The sequence below is a fragment of the Cololabis saira genome, chromosome 22 (assembly GCF_033807715.1).
Source record: "Cololabis saira isolate AMF1-May2022 chromosome 22, fColSai1.1, whole genome shotgun sequence".
Classification (NCBI taxonomy): domain Eukaryota; kingdom Metazoa; phylum Chordata; class Actinopteri; order Beloniformes; family Belonidae; genus Cololabis; species Cololabis saira.
The window spans coordinates 13,106,923-13,129,327 of record NC_084608.1 but is presented as its reverse complement, the minus strand read 5'-3'; the positions used below and the strand labels follow the sequence as shown (position 1 = coordinate 13,129,327).

The window sequence follows — 22,405 nt, the reverse complement described above, 5'->3', positions numbered from 1 at the left end:
GTCAACTTGCCTGGAAAATCTAAAACAGGAACATGTACAATTTGGTTTTTAAAATCTAGGTTTTAAAAAGGTCTGCTTAAAGTAAAAGGGCAGTATTATTTTCTATCTGTATTCCGGTCACAATAACTTTTTCTGAGGACCATGAATCTTTGGAGATTTGTAGTCGCTGTCCTCCATTTCCACAACAGGGTAACAGGAATGAAACTAAGGAGTCTGGTGTTTCAAAAGACCACATATACAAAAGAGCTCCTACTTCCCTGTGAGACAGCGCTTTTTCTGATGGCAAAGTGCCGCGATGCGTCACACTTGCACAGGCCAGTTTAATCCAGGATCAACAAAGTTTTGCAATGTGTTCTTATTCATACATTCATACAGCGTTTATTATACATTTTCTGGAGACGTGGAAATTTCTTCATACCAAGATTCACCACAATGCTAACATAAATGATTCCATTCCATGCTTATTGAGGAACATTTTAGTCAAAACAGTTAAAGTTAATGAAATTCTTCTTCTCGTATATAAATAATGGGAGTGTAATTGGTTATGCAATCATACATGGGGTTTCAAAAAATGTAAGCTTATAAGGAGTACTTGTGATGAATAAACACAGGAGAGTGAGGAAAAAAAGTGGATCATGGGAAGTAGTCTGAGCCTACAGCAACATGGGATGGTTAGGGGTTCTCACATCATACTATTAGGGGTTGATAATACTATAAATATGATCAAAAAGGAAAGTTTTAAGCTTAATCTTAAAAGTAGAGCTGGTGTCTATGTCCTGAACACTAAGTGGGAGCTGGTTCCACAAGAGAGGAGCCTGATAACTGAGGGCTCTGCCTCCCAGTCTACTGGAAACTTTAGGAACCACAAAAAACCTGCAATCTGAAAAGGTACTGCTGTCTTGGATATGGAAGGGTTTCATATCGTGAGAGGAAAAGTTTTTTTTGGTCTGTCCTGTACTTAACAGGAGGACAATAAAGGGAAACTAATGTAGAAAGATGATCTCTGGTACTAATCGTCCTCAGAACTGCAGTATTTTGGATCAGCTGCACGCTGTTCAGAGTAGTGATACAGAATCTTCCTTATTTTTACAATGTTACAAAGGTGGAAGAAGGCAGTTCGAGGAATGTGTTTAATGTCATTCACAGGACAACATTTCTGGTGAAAATTACCTCTGAGGTCCTTCACAGTAGTAAATGACGCAAACATAATGTCTTCCAGGGTCTATTTCTGAAGCACTCAGGTCCAAAGACAACAACCTGCCTTATCTGATTTGAGTAGAAGGAAATAAACAATCATTCAGGTCTTTATGTCATTAAGACATGTTTGTAGTCCAGCTAACATCGGTAGTCAGCATCAGATAAGCTGTAACAAGTTGGCTTGAGGTACAAACTCATGTCCTAACCTGAAAGTAAATTGAACACGATTTTCAACTGCCCTCTGAGCCAAACAGCAATGTCTGCTAATTAACTAGAGACCACTGACAGCCTGGCGCCACCTACATTTGGTCCCCACTTGATACAAGTGCCGTGTCCTGAGGGTTCATGTCAGACGTTGTGCTCTGCGAATGATATGACATGTCCCTTCATGTCTCCATTCTTCTCTCGCCTGTTCTCCATCTCCCTCCGTCTGTCCCCGACAACCATTTTCTTCTAATCACACTCAAGAAGACAACGCAAGTGTGTTTGGCTGACGGGGAAAAGAAAAGACTCTGTCTAGTGTACATGTGTGTGATGAAAGAGACAAATAAAGTATGAGAAAGTGACCAAGTGAGTTCTGAGAGACAAAAAAAGAGATGTTCATAAGATGTCTTTTCTGTCTCTTTGTACGCTGTGCTTCATTATCTGCCTGTTCTAGACTGTGACGTCGTCCTATACCAGCACCAGCAGCCTGCAACCATCACCTTCACACTTACTGCAGCATACTGTACATATTAGCTACAGCTTTTAGTTAACACACAAGTCTTGAGATCCTCTTGTAGACTCACAACACACATTTGGACAGTTCGACGATAAAGGATGGACTAACTTTACTAGAGGACGAAAGGCAAGGAGCTGTCACCCCTAATAAAAGGACATAAAAAAGCTGAAAAATTAGCAAGAAACCATATGTTGTACAGCAGCCTACTAACGGCAACATATAACAAATGTGATCATAAAATATCATTAATTATAGAGAAAGCAATATAGTTATGGTCAGAATAAGGCCTCGACAGCTCAATAAAGGTTTGTGAAACTGGAAAGGAAGGAGAAAAAAAATAACTTATTTTTCAATCCCAAACTCCAGTCAGAGATGGTTCAGCTGTTGAATAATTGTCATAAAACCTTTTACACTTGGGACGCGTATGGCTAAAGTTTAGGTTTAGTATTCGAATAGCACAATAACGCATGATCCAAGTACTGCATGACTGACCTTGAAATTGCCTTAATGAAATTTAAAACTGTGGAAAACGCAACATATGGATATGATTTGGACGATGGTCATAGAGTTTCATCACTAGAAATGTATCTACATATGGTTTATTGCAATGTGCTTAACAGAGGAAATTAAACAGAAGACTAGATGTAAAATACATGCCAAATGATGTTACAGTATTTCTGCTTTGAAACAGGCATTTTTTTGAGTTTCATTAAAATGTGTTTCTTCAAAATGTAAAATTGCCTGGAAAATCTAAAACAGGAAAATGTATGATTTGGTTTTTAAAATATAGCTCTTAAAAAGGTCTGCTTAAAGTAAAGGGGACAGTTTTCTTTTCTATCTGTATTCTGTTCACAGTAACTTTTTCAGGGGGATATCCAAAGAATCTTTGGATATTTGTAGTCGCTATCCTCCATTTCCACAACAGGGTAACAGGAATGAAACTAAGGAGTCTGGTGTTTCAAAAGACCACATATACAAAAGAGCCTTACTTCCTTGTAAGACAGCGCTTTCTGAAATTAACGTTTATCTTTCATTATTTCTGTAACTTGAACTGTAACTTGATATTTTATCACTCTATATTGCATACATTTTTTTGCAGCTTGACATACTGAACCTCAATGCCTTTACATGCCATTTCAGTGGACCAAGGCAAATTGTAAAAATACATATTATTTATTTATAGGTGTATTGACACCTTCAAAGATTAGAGCTAAAACATGGATCCAATATGAATACGGGTGCTTGATATTGCCTTGGTTTTAAACAAGATGGACGTACTCTTCAACTCAGTGATAATTTGTTCAGTCCCTTATCCTAGAACCTCTTCTTTAGCTCCTTTTAAAAAGGATAACAAAACATCTTAAAGTCAGTAGAACCATCAAGTTTAAATGTGTTTTAAATAAAGCTGAAATTGTTTTGATCTTCCCATGAAACCTATACAACCTCTAACATTCTCCAAGTATGCGATACCGAGAAAACTGACACTGAAACTGAAATCTAGCAGAAAGATGTTTTTTCCTTTTATGACAACTGACTCGTGAAGTCCCTTCAATTACCCCTCACTAAACCTGGATTTACAGAAAGACATTTCTCAAAAAACTGCAAAAACATCCCTCCAGAGCAAGAGCTTTGCTAAATCTCTGTGACACGCCACAGGATCTGTCAAGTAGTTTGAGGTGCATCACAATCAGGCTAATTAAACAGGTGTTTGCGCTACATAATAACACAAGACTGTTGTGTCAGTAGAAGAGGCCCAAAAACAGCACGATACCCCACAAAACCAGCTGTAGGATAAGTGTAGTAGTTAATATGGAAACGAAGGCCTTTACATGTCATATCAGAGTAAAATTAAGATAGAGGTAAGCGAAACACTGCAAGAAAGAGAAGTAGGGAGATTAAAGCAGGGCACTCGCTGTAAGTGGCAAAGCCTCAGCGCTTGTCAGCCCCCCCTGGTGAGCGTACCCCTCACAGAGCAACAGAAACAGACATTAACACTCCACTCAACCTCACATGGTTCATTTATGCAAAGAAGGCATAAAACATGCAGTAAACAGCAGTAAACTAACACTTTGGGCCCTTTCATAAGTTTACACAATCAGAAATGTGATGCAAAATAAATAAAAAAGATTCCAAGTGTACTTTAAGGTCTTGTAATGTGCAAATTCTCACACTGAGGAAACAAAGTTACAATCCCTTCAAGTTAACCAACTAATTTGGTTGATGCACAATAAACTTTTTACATTGGTGTAGTAAATAAAACATCATGTGAGGTTACTTTCTTCAGCTTGAAGTTTGAAAAGAATGGTGGATCACATTTGGCATCTAACACGGCTTTGCCATTGTGAATGAACCCATTTTAATCCAAACCTTTACTAAACTTTAAGTGGTTTTATTGGCTGCCCCCCCGAGTAGCCAATAAAAACAGAAACAAAACAAAACTTTTTATACAGGCAGAAATTATTGGTCCCGCACAAACCTGAACGTCGGTCTCTTCGTGTTTGAGTCATGGATCTACAGGTACCTTACCTTGCAAAGCAGCTGGATTACTGTGACGCTAAAATCGTGGGAGAATCCATCATGCCAGGCTCCATGATGATCCGTTTGTGGCTGCAAAATAATAGTTTGGATTATGTTATTTAAAAACATGTTTCAGTTACAAGCTGCAGACTGAGTAGATGTCAGATTTAAGTTCACACTCATCCTGTAGTTGTTACTCTCAAACATGTATTCTGTCCTCATTCTCATTGCCACAGTTTCTAGATCTGTTTCTCTTAAGCTTACTTAGATTTATAGGGATGGTAAAAACTTTCAAATGACCCATCCAATAAGTTGAAAATACATATGTAAATAAATCATTGTCCTATCATTTCAGAAATAATCTGAATTTGAATCCAAGATAGTCTACCTCTGCTTCTGTTAGCTCTCCATTTTCTCCAGTATCCTCCCACACTCATTTGCCTCTTTGCGGCCCCCGTGATGGACTGGTGACTGTACAGAGTTTGCCCCTCCTCTTGCCCAACAAAAGCTGGGGTACGCTTCATCACTGAGTGCAGGAAGAAGCAGGTATAGAAAATGAATGGCTGGTTAATCTCAACCTACTGGCTGCAAATATAATCACATTTACTTTGTTTGTTTTTTTTTTGTCGTGTTATATTTTATCATGGCTGTATCAGCCTAACCCAAAATGCAAAGACTTTTATGCAAGTTTTAAGATTCCCTGAATTTTACTTCAACATTGATTTAGTTCTCTCGGTTTCATGTGTTTTTCAAGTATGTTTGCATGATAATCTACTGTTCTCTGATTAGGGCTGGGGATCGATTCAAATGTCAAGAATCGATTCGATTCCGATTCTTAAGATTCAGAATCGATTATCAAGATTTGATTTGATTCGATTCGATCCGATTCCGATATTGATTTGGGTTAGTGTTATTAAAACAGTTTTTTGAGCTGTTGCATGAATTATATGACTGTAGTTATGCAAAATATTACTACTAGTATTATATTGAGATTAAACAGCAAGTATTGGCAGCTAATGATGCTGTAAGGACCAATCAGCTCCCAGAATGCTGATAGAACTGCTTTCAGAAACATCATGTGGGTCAGAATTACCAAACAGATCCAGGGCAGCAAACAGAGACGGATGAAATCGGTTTTAATTTTTCCCACATTCAGTTTTTATTTGTTCCATTTTCGATCTATTTTGGTTTTTAATTTTTGAGCATTTGGTTTTTATCATTTTTTGCAAATGTAACCCCAAGACAGTATATAAAGTAATGAAATATAGACAATTTATGCAATTATAACACTTTAATGTTTTCATACCTTTAAATATATTTAAAGGCAAAAACATGGCACCAGTTATTCTCGTGTCCAACAAAACATTCCTTTTTTGGGGATAAACAAAAAAATAACCAAAAGTTGTAATGTAATGATGAAAAAAAATACATAAATAAATAAAATTAAAAAAAAATGTAATACATTTAAAAAAAAAAATCGATCTTTAGACATATGAATCGATTTTTAGGAATTAATATGAGAATCGATTCAGAATTGGGAAATTAATTTTTTCAACACAGGCCTATCTCTGATGTAAGGTGTATTTACATGTAAATGAATCAGTTGTGTTCATCTCAAACCTACTGTATCTCCTAGTGCCACTGGGACAACAAAGAAGTGAAATTATAAAGGAATAGCAATAATGCAAATGTTATTTTGAAGACAGCCCAATGACCGATTTTCAGCGATATCACTGGCACTTCAGGTTTCACTAATCCTTTTTTCATAATTACTGGAAGCTGAAACCAATTTGATGCAGCCACATTACATACTTGCACAAATATGTGCATTTTTTATTTTGGAAGCTTTGACAACAAAGCTATCTTTGTCTTGAAGACATACAATTTAAAAAGCCTAAAATTGTGGCCTAAAGTAATGTGAAAGTCAACCTCATTGGATGAAAGGTCAAACTAGAAGGTTCACATTTTCTATCAAGGGTTATAACCTTATCAGAGGCAAAAACATATACACTGGCACACACACACAAAAGTCTTTCTTCACCTGTTATTGGATGAGGCACACAAGCCTGGGGTGAGACACTCAATGAATAGATCCTTATTGATTTCACCTAAACGCCATGTACTGCAGGGTCAATTCAGCCTCTCAACAACTCACTCACATTGCACCTCCCCAACTAGCAACTGATCCCTACGATGAACACAACACACAAACACACAGATTCAATCTTCACTGCACCGAATGTACATGCACACAGCACAAACCCTCTCTCCGCCACTCTAAGCTATACTAAATGACCTCATGGAGTAGGGTGAGGCTCTTCACACATCTAGCAACAGTAGTGGAAAAGTAGTGTAAAATATCCCCTCATTGATCGGTTGACAGCACCCAAAGGTCAACAAGGTAGCGTTCTCAGCAGGCTGAATGGCCCACATCAGGTCCTGTTGGCAACCAGTGAACCAGTGAGAATCTACTGAGTACTTGAATGAAATGAGCTAAAAGCTGGTGACCAATTTCAAGCACTGGAGCTTTTGGCCTCCTTTCATTCCTTTTCGTCTGATTCTGGTGTCTAGTTTGTTAGCAAACCTGCACCCAGCTTGAGTTTTCCCTTTAATGAGTTATATGTAATTAACTTTTTCAAAAGTAGAAACATTTGGTTGTTATTTAAATCATATTTATTCAGTTTAAAGCCATGCAACATACATTGTTTATACTTTTTTTGAATAATATAATCAGATAATGATTGAATCAGGGTACAACACAATGTCAGTATGTGTTAAATGAGAAGTTCAAAAACACAAAAATTTGACAAATATGCCACGCTCTCTGATTGATAGGCTGCACATCATTCATGAAATCAAAACATGAATTGGCTTCCCCATGTGTGCTGTTATCCTGAACCACTTATGTACTCAAATAGTGGTCTCAAATCTCTATTATTTCAAGTATGGCCCTCTTTTTACAATGAGCAATGCATATTAACATGGCCTACAGGCTGCTTTTGTTCAGGTTATGGTGGATAAACATTTGACATCTAATTCAGCATTTTTTCATGGATTTATGTTCCATAGCTTCAGAAGACATGTTCATTTCTTTGTGAGTGTGTGTGAGTACATCCTAGGACATTTGTGCATTGTGTGTGTATTTTTGCATATATGTGTGTCACTAGGGTAATTAGGAATAGGAGGGAGGGAGAGATCAAAGCAGGCACTTTACACTTTATTTCTGATGTGAGCATGTGTCTGTGTGCATGTCTGTCTGCATGTGTGTATATGTATATGCGAGTGCTTGTATGATGATCTCCTCCAAGCTTTGATGCTATAAGCTCCACCGGTTAATGTACTACGGATAAAAATACTACACCATGTAATCTGGCATTTATCCCTCGAGAGCAGAAACCCAAAATGTGACACATGTCAGGAGGAAGGAGGAAGGGAAGAAGAATGTGTGTAGAGGAATGGAAGAAGAGGAATAATGTAGGTATGACGCCTGGAGACTGTGTTTTTTCTTCTGCTCTGAAATTATTCAAAAGTCGTCAGTGACTCAGAATGTGCAAAGCAATTCCCACTAATTATTAGAAATTAATTCAGCACAGGAAAAGACAAAGGGAAAGACAGATACCCAGTTCCTTTGACGTGACTTACAAATGTACTTGCAATGTCAGTAGAGTTGCAACCCAAAACAGAAAATAAATTATTAAGTAGAGAAAAATAGTTCTACAACCTTCTCATGAAGTCAGAAACAGGTTAAAAGAATATGTGAAAAAGAAGACACAGACAGTTTTCCCCCTAAGCACGCATAATTGTCAAAAAATTAAGGAATAAACATTTGTATATTTTGCATAATATGGAACTATGAGCATTTTTTACATCTTGTGAAGACACTGGGTAGAACACAACTGTTCTGTTATGGCTTCCTAGTAGGGGTGTGCCAAAAAATCTACTTGCATAATCGCATTTCTCATTTACTACGATTCAGAATCGATAGAACATGCCCCAATAATAAGAAATAAAACAAACGTTTCCTTTTGGCCTCTTACCTGGGACCCGGAAATCAGCACACAGCCGGTGGTGAAGAAACAACCTATCCATGTGTAACAGAGTAAAAACACCTGAACAAAGAAGAAACTTCAACAATGGACCAATAAATCTATCAGCATCACAGCTCAAGAAGAGTTGAAGAAGATTTTCATAAATAAGCACTTTTATAAGTAACAGTTGCAACAATTCTATCTTAGTATGGATAAATGTTAAAAATGTAATAAATGCGGAGAAAAAAAAAGCTTAAATGACTCCATTTATTAGGGCTGTAATCAACCAAAAAAATTCTTGGTGGACTGAAGCCCTCGAATTTTGACTAAAATTCGACTAATTGGCTTTTTTTTTGTGTAATTTTATCATCTTAATGTTGCGAGAGGATGCGCCTTCAGTTACAAAACAATTAATACTAAAACATGGTCAATCCTACGGAAGAGTATTAGGCCCAGGCAGGTGAAAAATAAAAATAATATTTTAGAGGAAGATTTTTTTTCATTATGCACTTCGAGAAAAAAGTCGAAATGTTGAGAAAAAAGTCGAAATTTCGTGAATAAAGTTGAAATGTTGAGAAAAAAGGCGGAATTTTGACTTTATTCACTAAATTTCGACTTTATTCTTGAAATTGTATTTCAATATTAATCTCGACATTTCGACTTTTTTCTCGAAGTGCACAATAAAAAAAAATCTTCCCCTCTCAAATATATTGTTCTCCTGCCTGGCCCTAATACTCTTCCGTACAATTCTGATATGTTCATATTGTCAAAACACACGGGGCAGGTTATCTTACCGTTTTCAGGTGATAGCCTGCACCATGTTTGATGTGGAGTTGTGATATCCAAACTGTTGCTTGGAAAGTTTGACTTCAACTTTTTTCCATTGTCTATTTTTATGAAATTCTACCACACTGCAGATGTCTGAGACGATAGAGTTAAACAAATCACCTCGTCCTTCTACTTTACAATCTGTCCGTCTCAAATCAGTGGGTTGGGCTGATCCAAAATAGCAGAAACATGGGGGTGTCCAAAGATACACCGTTACCTGCGAAAGAGGTGCGCTCTGAAAAGGCAAGGCAAGTTTATTCTTATAGCACAATTCAACACAAGGTAATTCAAAGTGCTTTACATCAACATTAAAAGCGGCAAGACACAATTAAAACATAAATAACAAATAAAATGAAATAAAATGTTAAGAAAAGAGGTAAAATAATAGAAAGCACAATTGTTAAAAGAAAACACCCCCTTTAAAACGTGGTACTTTCCCCTTGATGAAATTAAATTAAATTAAAGAAAACATCAATCAGAATTTTAATCCAGCCAGGCCTCATCGACTAATAAATCGACCAGTTGACAGAGAGATTAGAGTCCTAATCTCTCATGCAAACCAGACTGGAGTAGATAACGAGGATCCTTTGCATCTATAGACCAAAGCAGAAATCATTATGAATGAACTATTTTGAATTGAAAATTGTTTTGAATGGATATCGGAATCGAATTGAATCGTCACATAATTAGATTCCCACCCCGACTAAATACCTAAGTAAGTAACTAAAAAAAAACACATTTCAGTATATCAGTTGCTGTATGTCATTCTCTATGAAAGTGTCCCAGCTGAAGCAGTTTTATTGAAAAACAACGCATGATATAATTAAAAGATAATGGGTGGCCATGAATCAGTGGAGTTGTCCTCCACTTGAAAGCATACTGATCCTTAGCCCCACCACAAGTCGAAGTGTCCTTGGGCAAGCAAGGGCAAGACCCCGAACCCCAAATTACACCCCCACATGTGCTTATTGGTGTATGATTGAAGAAACAACGCTTTACTGCTTATGGAAAGTGTAATTATAGAAGTGCTGTATGACTGTGTTTATTTGAAAAAGACACACACTGAGAAGTGTTTCACAGAATTTTAACAAGGTTAAAAAGACATAATGTAATTGCAGACCATTTACCATTTACGATCACACTGGTAGACTAGCTTATAGATGATGAACAGACAGTGGAGACTGCATCCAATCACTACCAGAAATTGCCATGACTTGGAACATTTTCCTGCCTGAAATGTTACATTTGGCTCAATTTGGTTGGAAGGAAAAAGAGGAAAAAGGACACCCAACTTCTATCCTCCTGGAACTGCAGTTACTAACCCTTAAGAAAATACAAAACACAAGCATATGTGTGGCAAATAACTGTATTACATCAAGAAAGTGGCCAACGGCAAGCCTTATGCGCTGTTGTACTCGCTCATGTCATTTACCTTTAGGCTTATTGTGCAGCAAAGTATAATCATCAGACCTATGAGCTGATGCAGAATTATTAATGACTGATCAGACGTATGGTCAGAGGCTCAACAAGGCCTCTGGTGAGCCTCTTCAGGGACATTTCCTTCAATGTTATTTGAAAGAAATGTCCCTGAAGCTGTGAATGGCTAATACCTATTCACACTGTCAAAATCAGTATGTTGTCAATGCTGATTGCATATGAAGTACTTCCATAAAGTGTGTGTGTGTGTGGGGGGGGGGGGGGGGGGGGATTGTGGGGGTAAAAAGGGGAATTGTGATTACGGAGAGCGAAACGCAAAACAACAAACTAGCAAACGCGTTACAAATTATCAAACACAGGCTCCACAGTACAACACCGAGGCTATTTAATAGCTTTAACAACATCAGGTATCTGAACATTTGCCGATTTAATTTAACAGTTTAAAATAAATGCAGAAACTGTAATATACAAGTATTTACCAAAGGAATAACAGTCACTAGCTGTATTTAAATGCTCCATTACACTACGCTTTGACAGTAATAAGAAACGAAGAGTGCAACCTTAATTAGCTAATTACTTGCAGCTGTTGGATTTCAATTATGCCAAAATTACATTTCCTAACAGAAAAAATGTGGTAAACCAAGCAAATATTTGGCTCTCTTGCTAAATTGGAGTTATAAATTAATTGTCAGAGATGTGTTTATAAAAAGGAAAAGAAAATAAATTCACCAACACCACTTCTTGTATAAGAACTAGTGTAAAATAATAATAATAATGACAATAATATTTCTCGGTTTGGTTGGGTTCCATATTCTTATCATTGTGACGATTATTATCGATAATATTATTAGCATGTTATTAGCATGAAAAAGAAGAAGATGAAGTTGTGCAGTTTGTGGGTGGGTTTTCTTGGGGTACTCCAGATGGATGGATGGATGGATGGATGGATGGATGGATGGATGGATGGATGGATGGATGGATGGATGGATGGATGGATTGGGGTATAAATCTGTGAATGAGGTAAGTAAGAATGTTGTTGGTTTGGGACTTTGCACACGAGAAAGTGTACAGAAAAGAAGGCCAATAGTAACTTGACCGTAATTGAACTTGTGGCTTTCATTCCCCCCTCACAACTGGTACATTGGTCCCTGGTTCATTACAAGAACACCAGCTTCACGTGACTTACACAGCGAGAGCTGATAAAAGAAGCAGAAGATGGTGCATGTAAGTTCTCCCCCACAGCTCTCATGACTCACTTTTTTAGCTGCTGTTTCTCCGAGAACTGACATAATGAAGCCGCCAATTAAATACATTCTCAATTACTTCAGTTGGTTATTGCTTGATAGAAAAAGTGAGATACTGGTGGCAAGAAAACTGCTAAATCCAATTCTTGAGCTGGTTAGGAAAAATTCAATCAGCAAAGGAAAAAAGAAGAATTTCAGGGCTGCTTTTATTTTTAGCTCCGCTTGAACAAGAATGCTGGAGTCCATCAGTGGCAGCTGGGAGATGAAATGACAACATGGACAATTCACCAGCATATCACAGGCCTACACAATCAACCATGCATATTAACACCTACAATGAGTTTAGAATCACTAATTAACCTAATATGTTTATTTTTGGACTGTGGGAGGAAGCTGGAGTACCTAAAGAAAGCCCACACTAACGGGGAGAACATGCACACTCCACAAGACACACTCCTGCTAGGACTCAGAGCGCAGGAACCTTGCTGTGAGGCAACGGTGCTGCCCAGGTGACAGGTCCTAATGGTATATTTATTAAACATTTATTAAAATATAGTTTTAAGATGGTAATTGGAACTTTTTTGAACAAATTGTGGAAACTGGCCCAGCAAAGACTTTTTTTTTTTTTTTTTTTTTTTTTTTACCTTGTCTGCACACATATTAATGATTGATACCATGACGGTAGAAACCAAAGGTATATATATGTGCATTATTACTATATTTAATATATATACATATATATACGCATACATATGCGTACACATACATAAATATACACATACAAACCCAGTGATTTTTTTTTTTTTTGCCCAGCAAAGACTTAAGTAAACAAATAAACAAAAGCTTTATTTGTTGAGATTTGGTGATTTTGTAAAGTCACAAATGTATGCATAATTAGGTGTCGACTGTTTAAAAAAAAAGTTTTTTTTAAGCGAAGAGTTAAGAAAGCAATAATCACTTTTATTTTAAAGATAATATGGCTTGTTGTGTAGTTAATTGTACTGAGACTGCTGGTAGCTCTGGGACTCAAAGAGCCAGATTGGCTTAAAGCTTTCGGCCATAAGCCAAGCCAATAGCCGGGGCGCCGAGCTGGCACCAGCTTTGGTTTCCTGCTCTGGATGAGACATCCTCGTCCATGGATCTTTCAAGGCCAATGTGGAAGTCGTCTGAGCTGCAACTGCAGTATTCTACCCTACCTGACCCATAGCCAAGCGACCGATGGTTAATTTTCCCCTGGGGGGTCCTGTGATGTACCTGTGATCCCACGTACCCCATCTCTTGCCATATGACTGCCTAAAAAAACTTCCCTTCAAATTCCCCCTCTGAATGACTGAATGGGATGAAGAAAATATAGAAAATGAATGAATGGATGCATCATGACAATGTCAAGGTCAACAGCGCTCATAAGTCAGACAAGCACTGACAGTACAGCACGATACGTCTCCAGAACTGCGAAGGTGAATAATTTAGCTCTCATTTTAAACAACAATGTGACAGATTCTGTGATCCAGTACGAAAAGCTCTTATTTAGGTTGTTAAGCGTGTGTGGGTTATATAGATCCAAATTGTCAATCCTTAAAAGCAGGCATTTCAAGTTTACTTTGTGCATAAAATGTTGTGCTTAGCTTTTTCCAAATGAACCTCAAAGGTGTGAACACAGTAAGAACATTGAAGAAAACTGCATGATGCAACACCAGCTGCTTTTAACATTGGATGAGTGGTCAAAACTCGGTTTCACATAAAATCAGGGGTCGTTTACAAGCTATGGATTGTAAACATAAGAGAGGAGATTTAATAAGCACCAAGGCTCTTCAAAACAAAAATACATCGTAAAATAAAACAAGCCAACTTTCAGTTCCAACCTCCACACATTTCCATCATTTTGCATCTGTGGAATAAAAGCTGTGGAATGAAAATGTTGAATATATATCAAAAAACAGATTTTACCAAGCCATTTAGGCAATGAGAAGCAGGTGGAGTGCAGAGTAAGGTTGAAGAGGTGTGTGCACATGCACACTGACATACACAGATACACAAAGCACTTTGTTCCCCCGGCTAGACCGTGGAGCCGTCAGAACCACTCTGATTTTGAATTAGCTCTGATTGGCTGTCATTGCAGTGTGTCCCACACAGCTGAGACCACTCAAAACCACACAGACACGCACACACATTCACATGTGAACATAAACGCATACACTTTTATGGTCTGAGCATCATGTTTCACTAAACTGCTGAGTTCTCTAGGCTGTAACTAGGGCTGTTTTAAGAGCTGTGGTTGAGTATAAATGTGCGTGTGTCTGTGTGTGCATCTGCACATCAGTGTGTATGACTGCAGAGAACGTGTGTATGCAAGGTATTCAAATTTTTAGATGGTGGGAGTACATTTGAACATTTTGTTATGCCTTTTGCAAACTGTGGATATGCTCTGAGGGTCTACGGTAGAACATTTCAAGTGACAAACACTGTTACAATTACATGCGTCGGGTATTTCTGCACATAAATCTGGAAATATTATTCTGTTCTTGGCACTATTGCAGTCTCCATCATGTCTGACTAAAAAAAAAAGACCAGAACTGTTTCCAACTATTTTAGTATCAAATAGGACCAGTATGACCCCCATGGAAATAAACTGAGTGTGAGGAAGTCCAGCGGACAGATGCAAAAAGAATAAAACCTATGTGCAGTTCCATGAATAAATTCATATGAAGCTTATGCACAAGGGTCAAAACGTACATTTAGGTTGTTAATTTCTTTTTGTCAGATTTATGTAGCCATATTTATGTGTAGCTGTCTTTTATAAACCTCATTCAAAGTGAAATTTAATGCATGTGAATAAGGCTGATTTCCACTCTCAGTTTTTATCCCTGAATGAACGTGGATGTTCCCCTACTTAGCAATTTGTTTAAAAAAACACTGTTTCACCACAACTAAATAGACATGAAAATGAAAAGCAGCAGAGAAGCGCAATTTTACCAAATGTGAAATTGAAACACTCATCAGTGGAGAAGAAAAAAGTAAATCTGTTTTATTTGGTGGTTGGAGCTCTGAAATCAAGACCAGAACAAAGCCTGTTGAAGAGAAAAAAGTATCAGATGTTAAAAAAAACAACGAAAAAAAGGGGGAAATTAGAGCAAAGGGGCCCTGCAGAGGTTTAAAAAAAAAAGTTGGGTTACAAACAAAAGACAGAAAAACACAACAGATCATACAGCAATATCATCAGGGTTACAGGAAGAGAACAACAACCCCTGCTTTATCTGCAACTAATGAGTGCATTCCCTTTTTAATTTGGCCATACCGCCAGAGATGTTCAAGAGGGAGACACAGATGTACAGATGGGGCATGGTATGTTAATTGTTTTTTTAAACAGAGTTTGGAAGCCTAAACCAGCACAGGAGCCTTTAATCATCTCATGCCATAAAAACAGAACAATCACTAAATGCTGGTCTCTTTTAAACGTCACATTGCCAATGTTTTCCCACACTCTCTGGGCAGCTCTTCTTATCCCCAGTCATCGTGCATATCTGCTATTATCTGTAGCAATCAAGAATATATGAGAAACGCTATTAATAAGAAAGTAAAATAACATATAGATAATAGCTCTCAAAAAGACAGGGAAATGTGTCTGTTTTGTTTTGTGTTAAAACATAGCAAAAACATGTGTTAACATTGTCTGGAGAATATGTAAGGTGTGTGTGATCTAAATAAAAGCCTGTATGCAATCAAAGATGTTGGGAGCATTCTTGTGTGTACATGTCATACATGCACAATCCTGGTATTTGTTGCCTTGTGGTCCTAACATCCCATCCCACCATCCTCAGTCCATCTATCTCGACCCCATTCTTCGTATTCGGGGTCACAGTTGTCCTGCTGGGGCATGTCCCAGCTGTCTTCAGGCAAAAAACAGGAATGGTAATAACAAAAATGTCGCAATTATCTGAATCAGACATACAGTATGTGCAAGAACTGTCGTTTCGGACATTTTAGAAATTGTAATATCTATTTTGATAATACAGCTTCCAGATTGTACAAAAACTCCTTTCAAAACACACTCATTTCTTAAATTCAGAAATAACACAGGTTTTGAACAGCTGTCACTCTGACACCACAAGTATGTAAAGTAAAATGTGGAAACTTGGGTCCTTGAAAAAGCAGAAACCGCCCTGCGTCCAAAGGGATGCCCCAGTGCCAGCAAAGACTTGTGAGGCTGAATCAGCAGGGGCTTGCCAGTCATGCTTGCTCAGTTTGAGTTGGCTGTCCATCCAACAGGCCTGCCTGTCTGCATACAAAAATATAAATGTGTCTCTGTAAGCATCATTCCTGCTCTGGAACACAAGTCGAGGGGGCAGAAAAAATACATATAAAATATATAAAAAAATGAATCGATTAACGTTTTCAAACCAAAGCTGGATTTAATTTATGCGGCCTGAGGATCGAGTTACTCTGTGAACAACACCCCATTTATCCAAAAGTGTGGTTAAAAACAGAGGGCAGAGTTGTCACGGATAGAAACGCACATGTGTTTGTAACATGCATGCATATAGATGTTGGCATATACAGTACATATATGTGTAACATGTGTATTTTTGTTACTTTTGTAGTGAGTCATACGGTGGGAACGTACCCTTCTACTGGAACATTACATTTGAGAATGAAAAATTCATTAATCAGTTTAACTTCTTGCACAGTTATTGAAAACATGCCTTTCTTGTGCTTCCCCTCCGGGTGTGTGTGTGTGTGTGTGTGTGTGTGTGTGTGTGTGTGTGTGTGTGTGTGTGTGTGTGTGTGTGTGTGTGTGTGTGTGTGTGTGTGTGTGTGTGTGTGTGTGTGTGTGTGTGTGTGTGTGTGTGTGTGACTATCCTTACAACCTACTGATACCCACAAAGAAACTCTTTACTGGTGATACTGTGTTGCCACCTAGTGGAAGAAAGTATGACTACACAAATAAGCTTTATTCACTTTTAAGAAGAGACAAACTCATATTTAATACTTCATTGTAGAAAACTTATTTACTTCCTGGCGATGTAAATAAATAATTTATACAGGTGATGTATTGAATCTACGCCAAATATACTGAAGCCAATAATTGTAACTGATAAAGCTACATTTTGAGCAGTGTAACCACTGTGAAAAAGGGTAAGAAATTACTCGTGAGAGAAACCTAATTACTGCAAAAGCAGATGATTCACAGTCTGACAAAACACAAGCAGTAGACACAGCAGGCAAAGTTAGAGCTGACTTTCTACCACACAAGCAGTAGAAACTAAATTAGACACAGAGATCTTGAGAGACACCACTTTTTGAGTAAAGCCATTTGGGAGCAGTTTAAGTCAACACAACTAGTGCACAACTAGTCCAAAACTTGCTTTTCAACAATTAAAATCTTAGAGTGCCCTGGAACCATGAAGAAGAGAAATTAGCAACACTTACAGTTATTTGTTTTATTAAATTATCAATTATTTCCTAAATATTAACTGAATTATCTATTACATGAAATTATTCTTTCTCAAAACTCCACCAACTGGTCTCTTCAAGCCCCAGAGTTATACAAATTATTGTTAGAGGCTACACAGTGGTAAACTTTGTCATGTCCCAACTTTTTTTAGATATGCTTCAGCCTTTAAACTCAAAATTATTTTTATTTGACTGACGAATTTCCCCATTTTTAACATTTGTCATGTTTTTTATGCTATTTTGTGAATAAAATATGTTGTTTTTTCTTTTTTGAGAAATGTGCTTATTATCTCATTCTATTCTTATGAACCTTTTACACAGTGGCTCAGTCAGTTAGTGTCAGGTTTTTTCCAGTTTCTAGGAATTTAACAGTAAAATTAATGGTTGAAAATGCATAACTCTGCAAATAAATAAATGAGGAAGCAGACAGCTGTTTCCTCTGAACATGACTGCCATTTCACTGGTAATAAAAGCGTTCTCGGATAACTTGCCTGGCCAGTTCTGAGCCAGTTCTGATCTCTTTTATTTGCATGTAACTGTCAGCTGAAATGTTTCCACATTTACAAATGAACATTTTTCTCTTCACCGCCAAAGTCATGTGACTGAAACCCTGGCTGCTCAGTTGTCAGTGGAAAGTTTGAGGAGCTTTGAGATGCCAGTTTTTGTTAAAATGCGTAGTGAGAATGTCACAACCATTGAGGCCTTCTTGACCTCAAACTTAAACAAAGGCATGGCTAAAGAGCAGACTTGAAAGGGTTTTCTCACTTAAAGCCCATACATAGTCAAACATGCTGCGCATCAGGTCAGCAGAATCTGTTACCGCTTTAAAATATCTTCTTAAAACTTATTGCAAAGTATTTTATTTTTTTACTCCTGCTTGTGTGAAGCTGCAGATAAATAACATAATTCCTGGGAATCTTTATGAATGTTAAATTATTTCTTGTTGTCAAGGTTTGATGAACATAAAAGGGGAAAAAATGCATCTTGCATCAAAGTATTAACTGAGAACACAACATACATTTGTGTTACATCAGTACAATGTTAGATTATGCTATCCATTCATCTGTTTATGAGAAAAGTCAACCTGGGTGTGACTAACGCCATTTCCACTTGTCAGCATTTACGTAGGCCCAGTTTCCTCGTGGCACCCTCCTTACTGAAACTGGGACTGTCCAGCCTGCGCATAAAAGGGAAGTATGCAGGGTTGAAGACTTATCAGTGACATTCCAGAGGAGAAATGTGCCGTAAAAGGAAATAACTTAAGTCCTGTTTCACTTATCAAGGGACAGCCCTGTCCTGCAGTGGTGAATTCAAGGTTGTGCCTTCCTGTGACAGACTTTGCCAGACATGTGGACAACAGAACGAATCACTTGGGCATCTATACGTTTTGGGCAACAGGAGTATATTTCTTTTTTCTTTGTTTTTCCTAATTCAAGCATCTAACGGAGGATGTTTGTTAAAGGATTGACAGCTTTTTCTGCGTTCTGTGAGGGTGCCTGTTGAAGGATTATAGGTAACCAACTGGTTAAACCAGTTTTCTACTTTGCTCCTAGAACTTTCACTCATATGCCAGCAGAGGGCACACTTTAACAGCATACTACAGTTGATAGATTATTTATTATTATATTATTATTGCTGTAATTTGTCTTAATCTTTGTGATGTTAAAAGTCATTTAATTATTTGTGAACTCCTTTTTGTAGTTCTCATGCAAGCGTTCCCTTGAGGCATTATTTTGTTGATTCCTGGAGGTACTTGGAGGTCAGATACATATTAAAGAAATGAATAGAATAAAATAAATAATAGTCGTAACCATACCTTTAAGTATAGTTAGTTGAACTTAGCTGCTTACTGGATTCAGACTTATTGGAGGAAAAACTCCCAAAGCAATGATTGACGACAGGTTTGAGACCAAGCCCGATTTGGGTTGAACAAGGAAGTTGCCCAAAGAAAATAAAAAACTCCACTGACTAGTGTGTAAAGAGCACATTTGACTTGCAAAGAGACATGTAGGTAGCAGAGCTGCCGAGGAGCAATCACATTCACATCCAAGATGCTGAAAAGAACTTTTCATTTCCTGGCACTTTTTGTCTTACTCAGTACAGTGTGCTGTGCTGTGTTTTTATTCTACAGCAAAGGCAGGTATATAGAGTTTTCTTCCGTACTGTTACCCGTAGCAGGTGGAAAGTTGGATATATTCTCAAAACTAAAAGGTCATGCTCAGGAGCCTGAAGTCAGAAGTCAAGAAATGGCAGCAATGCCAGAATCTTCAAATAACAAGACGACAAAGATGCCAATATCATCTACCCCCAAAACAGCAACAAGTTCAACTTCAACTTCCAAAAAGACTTTGGAAGCCTGCCCCGACACTCCTCCAAAGCTTGTGGGGCCCCTTCATGTGGAGTTTAACACGAAACGGACTCTGAAGGGAGTCAGAGAAGAGGTTGGTTCTCTTCTTCAGAACGGAGGACGCTACAAACCGCTGGACTGTATCTCACAACATAAGGTGAGTGAAACGTGATGGGAATTGATTTTGATATTTCAGTTAATGAATATGTCAGTTCAGTTCCACAATATTTAAAATAGATTTAACAAAACAAAATAAAGTAGAGAATTGCTTTAATGTAATATTCAGCTAGGGGAGAATTGAAACAGATCAAATGTTTGATCGGATTTACCTGTTTTGGATGTTTAATGGGTTCTTTTTGTATCTACTTTTCAGTTTTTTTTATTTGAAACAGTTTGACGTGGCTTCTCTCTACTTTATACCTTAATATATCTCCCATAGTTAGTAATGTTGCTCTAACTTCCTCTAAACTCCACAAGGACGTAAAACATTCAAACTACTGGAGATTACTACTATAGTTTCAATCAAATCTTTTGGATACGTGTCTTTCCAAAAATTAATGATATCTTTCTAGTTCGTCAAAGGTATAATAAATGAATACCCAACTCAAAGCTGATTTCAAACCATCACTTCAAAGATTTCTCTACATGTGACAGGGCATGTGGCCATTTTGTTGAGGAGGAGGGAGCATCACAGCAAAAATCAACTACTTAACATCAAATATCCAACCAGAACGCTCTCAGAAAGCTTGTACTTTCTGTCAAAAATCTGCAGTTTATTTGTAGTTTCTTACGATACATTCAAAGGATTATATATGAGCTATTTTACACTGTTGCAAACATAAGAATATTAATTTATATTTTAACCCTGCATTGCTTTCTGAAAACCAGAAATTAAAACCATTGGTACTATTTTTCATACTCATCTATGTCATCCAGTCATGTCCAGAAAAAATCTGGTTCAAAGTAATCATGAAAATCCACATTTTTCAATATTATTTCTTTATTATCAAGTCCATGAGGAACGTATGTAACTTCCAACTGACTACTATACTATGATACCATCATATTATCACTAACTACTATATATATTAAAGTTGTTTAACATAATTCTTTCTTTTTGTAGGTGGCAATCATCATTCCATTCCGAAACCGGTATGAGCACCTGACGCACTGGCTGTATTACCTCCATCCAATCTTGATCCGACAGCAGTTGGACTACGGCGTGTATGTCATCAACCAGGACGGAGACGGGGTGTTCAACAGGGCTAAACTGATGAATGCAGGATACCTGGAAGCTCTCAAGGAGTATGATTATGAATGCTTTGTCTTCTCTGACATAGACCTGGTGCCCTTGGATGACCGGAACCTCTACAGATGTTTTAGCAATCCGAGACACTTGGCTGTGGCTATGGACAAATTTAACTTCCATTTACCTTATAACACCTTCTTTGGTGGAGTATCCTCGCTGTCTAAGCAACAGTTCTTGAAAATCAACGGCTTTCCAAACACTTACTGGGGGTGGGGGGGTGAGGATGATGACATCTATAGGCGGATCGTCTACCATGGCATGTCCATTTCTCGCCCCGACTCTGTCGCTGGAAAGTACAGGATGATCAAGCATGAAAGAGACCTGCACAATGAGCCCAATCCAGAGAATCCAGGCAAACTCGGTAAAACTCAGTGGACTATGCAAAAGGATGGTCTTAATTCTCTACATTACACAGCCAAAGAGGTTGTGAAGGATCTGCTGTACACCTTTATCACTGTGGATATCCAGGCTCCAGCGAGCTGAATGACAATGCCAACCTTTTGACTGCAGATAACTGTTGAATTGCAGGACTTTCAGTCTCATAACTTAAAAGGTATGGGTCACTGTGATGGGGGGTATTGTTTTATTCAAATCCTTATAAATCCAGTACACTAGGTGGGTATTTTGGTGACGGGTTGTATGAATATCGTTTATATATGTGTGAACATACCCAAGCTGGCACATAGTGAATGTGAACCTCATGATTTTCAGTTAACAATATTTTGCAAACATGATCACAGTTGCACAAGCCCCTAATACGCGGTGGTGAAAAAGAAACGTCTTAAAGTTACTTGTACACAAACGTCCTGGAAAGATTCATATGAGATTGTGGTGGATGGATTGTTGAGCACCAGAAACACCACAGTGGAAGTATCTCAGCCACGATACCAAGGAGTAACAGTTTATTTAACGTGAATACCTAGACTGAAGTTTATCAATTTATTTGAAGATATTTTTTATATTTTTTAATTCATGGCTGACTCATTGTTGACACTTCAGTAATATGTTTATGTAGTAATTGCTCAGGGGTCATGTTCTGGGTCTCTGGAAAACACCTAGAAACAACTTCTGTTGTAAGAGATGCTGTATAAATAAAACTGAATTGAATTGAACTGAAAAATAAAATGTCTGAGGCTTCATTACTAAACTGGTCAAAACCACGATCATAGTCTGTCCTATAAGAACTGAAAGAACAGAATCTGACGTCCGTATTTGCAAATTTTACATGTAAATCCACTGTTGACTGTAAAAATGAATCACGCTGAGAAAGAATACTGACAGCTATATATATATATATATATATATATATATATATATATATATAAA

At 37.6% G+C, this 22,405-nt stretch overlaps 1 protein-coding gene across 1 annotated transcript; it reads left to right on the top strand.

Annotated features, from left to right (window-relative positions):
• Positions 1–18,680: 18,680 nt before the first annotated feature.
• LOC133423305 (beta-1,4-galactosyltransferase 1-like) lies at positions 18,681–22,204 on the top strand. Its single transcript, XM_061713490.1, has 2 exons — positions 18,681–19,927; positions 20,894–22,204. The coding sequence occupies exons 1-2, from the start codon at positions 19,475–19,477 to the stop codon at positions 21,560–21,562; spliced, it is 1,122 nt and encodes a 373-aa protein (XP_061569474.1). The 5' UTR covers positions 18,681–19,474; the 3' UTR covers positions 21,563–22,204.
• The last annotated feature ends 201 nt before the right edge of the window (positions 22,205–22,405 follow it).

Coding starts and splice junctions, on each gene's coding strand:
- LOC133423305 (XM_061713490.1), top strand. CDS start 19,475: ATGCTGAAAAGAACTTTTCATTTCCTGGCACTTTTTGTCTTACTCAGT. Junction 19,928..20,893: donor ACTGTATCTCACAACATAAG/GTGAGTGAAACG, acceptor TTCTTTTTGTAG/GTGGCAATCATCATTCCATT.